At 64.6% G+C, this 2,891-nt stretch overlaps 1 protein-coding gene across 1 annotated transcript; it reads left to right on the top strand.

Annotated features, from left to right (window-relative positions):
* Nucleotides 1-470: 470 nt before the first annotated feature.
* On the top strand, nucleotides 471-2,654 carry LOC131490940 (forkhead box protein L2-like). Its single transcript, XM_058693340.1, has 4 exons — nucleotides 471-644; nucleotides 1,076-1,352; nucleotides 1,888-2,013; nucleotides 2,536-2,654. The coding sequence occupies exons 1-4, from the start codon at nucleotides 507-509 to the stop codon at nucleotides 2,652-2,654; spliced, it is 660 nt and encodes a 219-aa protein (XP_058549323.1). The 5' UTR covers nucleotides 471-506.
* The last annotated feature ends 237 nt before the right edge of the window (nucleotides 2,655-2,891 follow it).

The following is a 2,891-nucleotide window of genomic DNA, read 5'->3' as shown; positions in this document are numbered from 1 at the left end:
CCCACCCCTTCCTCATCCTTCCACGGCCACGTGTGCCCACAAGCCTCATGGGATAGCAGGCATGGGACGTGTCTACAGGTGGCTCCCTGATGGCGCCCCTACAAGTAGATGCCACAAGGACCCCACTGTGCAGACGGGGAGACCAGGGGGCCCCAGGAGGCCCAGGGTCTGTGCGGGGTCCCAGCACTGGTCAGGAGGAAAACCCAGGTCTGAACCCAGCTCTGTGGCCCCAGAGCCGCGGCCCCGGCTGCACCAGGCCTCTCGGGGACGTGTCTGGGCTGTGTTGGTGTCACTGTAGGGACAGGGCATGGGGTGGAGGGGAGCCCTTTGCAGCCTGGGAGGGGCTTTTGTGGGAGGAGGAAGCCGGGTAAGGGAACCCCAGGAAGTGACCTCACCTCTCTGGTCACAGAGCCCAATTGAACTCAGAGCCCGGGTCACCAGGCACCCACGTTCTGGAGACAGTGCCCGACTGGGCTCATTCGTTGGGACACCTTCGCCTGACGAACATGTTCTCCTGTTGTGTGCCCGTGTCCCGCGGCTGCCGGCTCAGGGGAGTCCGAGGCCACGATGCTTCCCGATCCTGGAGACAGTGGATCAGGTCGTGCACAGGACGCCTCAGGTCTCTAGCTCGCAGGGACCCAAAGGTAACGCAGGAGACCCAGAGACAGCTGGTCCAGCCCGACACCGTTCTGATCTGACCTGTGCGGCCCCATGTCCCCACCCCCCCGTGTGTTTGTGTGTGTCTGTGTGTCGGTGTGTAAGGAGGGGTCGTGTGTGGAGGGCCCACCTGAGCAGGTGCAGGCTGATGAAGGGGTCAGATGCCTGGTGGGCGGGTCATACTCACACCGGGTCAAGGCTGGAAGGCAGGGACTGGGTGTGCTGGGGTGGGCCTCTTGTCCCCAAGGTTCATCCAGAGCCCTGCTGGTGGATGTCACTGTGTCCCAGGAGCAGGGCTGTGCACATTCAGGTGTGTGTCCGATCTGGGAGCCACAGGTGGAGAGGGCGGAAGGACACTGAAGATGGCCGTGTGGGCTGTAGATGTCTCCGGGCCACCTGCGGGTCACTGTCTTTACAGAAATCAACCGATGAAATTGGGCGGCGACTGTCCGAATCCCGATTCACCTGTCCTACAGAGTTGTGTGTGTGCCCCATCGCCCAGGAAGGCCACCCTGGACCCGGGGAGAGAGTGGCCGCACGGAGGTCTCGGGAAGCAGGGCCTGGAGTTGGCCTGGGAAGACCTCTTTCACCGCCCTGGCCCCTCCACAGGGTCCTGGTTCACCGGTCCTGGGACGAGGACCCGGAGTCCCCGGAGTCCCCGGAGCCCCCGGAGCCCCCGGAGCCAGAGACCGAGGGTGAGAAGGCTGGGGTGGCAGATGTGTGTTCACGGGGCCCGGGCGGTGCCGTGCCACCCTGGGAGGAGCTCCCAGGGGCTGGTGTGGGGCCAGGAGCAGAGACTGAGAGCCCCGGGCTGCAGCCTGCAGGGGGGCAGAGGTCCTGGTGTGTGTTCCTGGCCGCGGCTTCTCGGGGAGGCTCTGGGGTGAGTTGTGTCTCTGCAAAGGCCCCTGGAGAGGCCGGCGCTGGGTTGGGGGGGAGCAGGATGGAGGGACCCCGGGATGGAGGCCAGACCCGTCCCAGTCCAAGGGAGGCGGCCCCCATGGGAGCAGGCGTCAGAGATGCGGGGTGTCCCGGGGAGGGACTCGGGCAAGTGAGACCCGAGAGAGGCAGCGGTGGTCGCCTTCAGAGGGGCAGGTTTCTGGTCTGGGGACGGGCCGCCCAGGTGACAACATGAGGAAGCCGAGGCCCCAGCCGATCCCCAGGGAGAACCTTCCCTCCTCTCACCCTGATGCCTTGGAGCCGCTGCAACCGTCACTCTGTTTCCTTCTCAAGAGTCCGGGGCAGGAGCAGAAGCCGGTGCGGCTCCAGAGCCCGGCCCAACAGTATCGGGGGCCTCGGGGGCTCCGCAGGCAGGGGTGGTGTCTGGAGCGACTCCTGCAGGGGCCGGAGAGCCAGCAGGTGACCCGGGACCTGTGCGGGGACAGCGGGCACGTTCATTTATTTTTGAGACAGAGAGAGACAGAGCATGAACAGGGGAGGGGCAGAGAGAGAGGGAGACACAGAATCTGAAACAGGCTCCAGGCTCTGAGATGTCGGCACAGAGCCTGACGCGGAGCTCGAACTCACGGACCGTGAGATCATGACCTGAGCCGAAGTCGGATGCTTAACTGACCGAGCCACCCAGGTGCCCCTCACCAAGGTTTTTAACCATCGTACACACTCACACACACACACACACACACACACACACACAGAGCGAAGGGTGGGGGCCCTGGAGGACCCGCACACGTAGGTCTCCGGCACCTCCCGCCGCCCCTGTGCTTTTGTGGGTTTGCTCTGGTTCTCTCGGATCCTCCTCCCGGCTCCCTTGAAGGCGTCAGGTCTCCGCCCGAGTCCCTGGGTCACCCACCCACCTCTACTCTTAGGAAGACGTGCAAATGCACACCCTGCATTTCCTCCCATCTTCCTCTCGCCTCCCAGACTTGGGTCGTCAGATTTGGGAGTCGAGAACACCCCTTGTGTCTTCCCTCACCTGTCCTTCCACCCAGATCTTCCCAGGCCGACCCCGAGGCGGTCCTCGGGCTGGATTCGTCTCCTGAGGGGTGGGGGTCAGCGGACAGAGGGCAGACGGTGCCGGTGGGGGCAGGAGAGGGCCGTGGCCCACAGGCCCAGTGCCGGCTTGTCTGCCAGGGCCCCGGGCTGGGTGAGCCCCGCCGGCTCTCCTCTTTCTTACCGGGAGGCATCCTTGTCCTGAACGGGCACCAGGGAACCTCAGTGAAGAGACCACTTTGCTTTGACACGAGGGGCGGAGTGGCAACGGCTGCAGAGGACGTTGG

This window comes from Neofelis nebulosa, chromosome 12, assembly GCF_028018385.1.
Source record: "Neofelis nebulosa isolate mNeoNeb1 chromosome 12, mNeoNeb1.pri, whole genome shotgun sequence".
In the NCBI taxonomy this organism is placed as follows: Eukaryota; Metazoa; Chordata; class Mammalia; order Carnivora; family Felidae; genus Neofelis; species Neofelis nebulosa.
Note: the sequence above shows the minus strand (reverse complement) of the source record. Positions and strands in the feature narration are given on the sequence as shown.

Excerpts from the sequence above, each read along its gene's own strand:
- LOC131490940 (XM_058693340.1), top strand. The coding sequence starts at position 507 with ATGTTCTCCTGTTGTGTGCCCGTGTCCCGCGGCTGCCGGCTCAGGGGA. Across the intron at positions 1,353-1,887 it reads CCCGGAGCCAGAGACCGAGG|AGTCCGGGGCAGGAGCAGAA; the intron begins GTGAGAAGGCTG and ends TTCCTTCTCAAG. Across the intron at positions 2,014-2,535 it reads AGGGGCCGGAGAGCCAGCAG|ACTTGGGTCGTCAGATTTGG; the intron begins GTGACCCGGGAC and ends CTCGCCTCCCAG.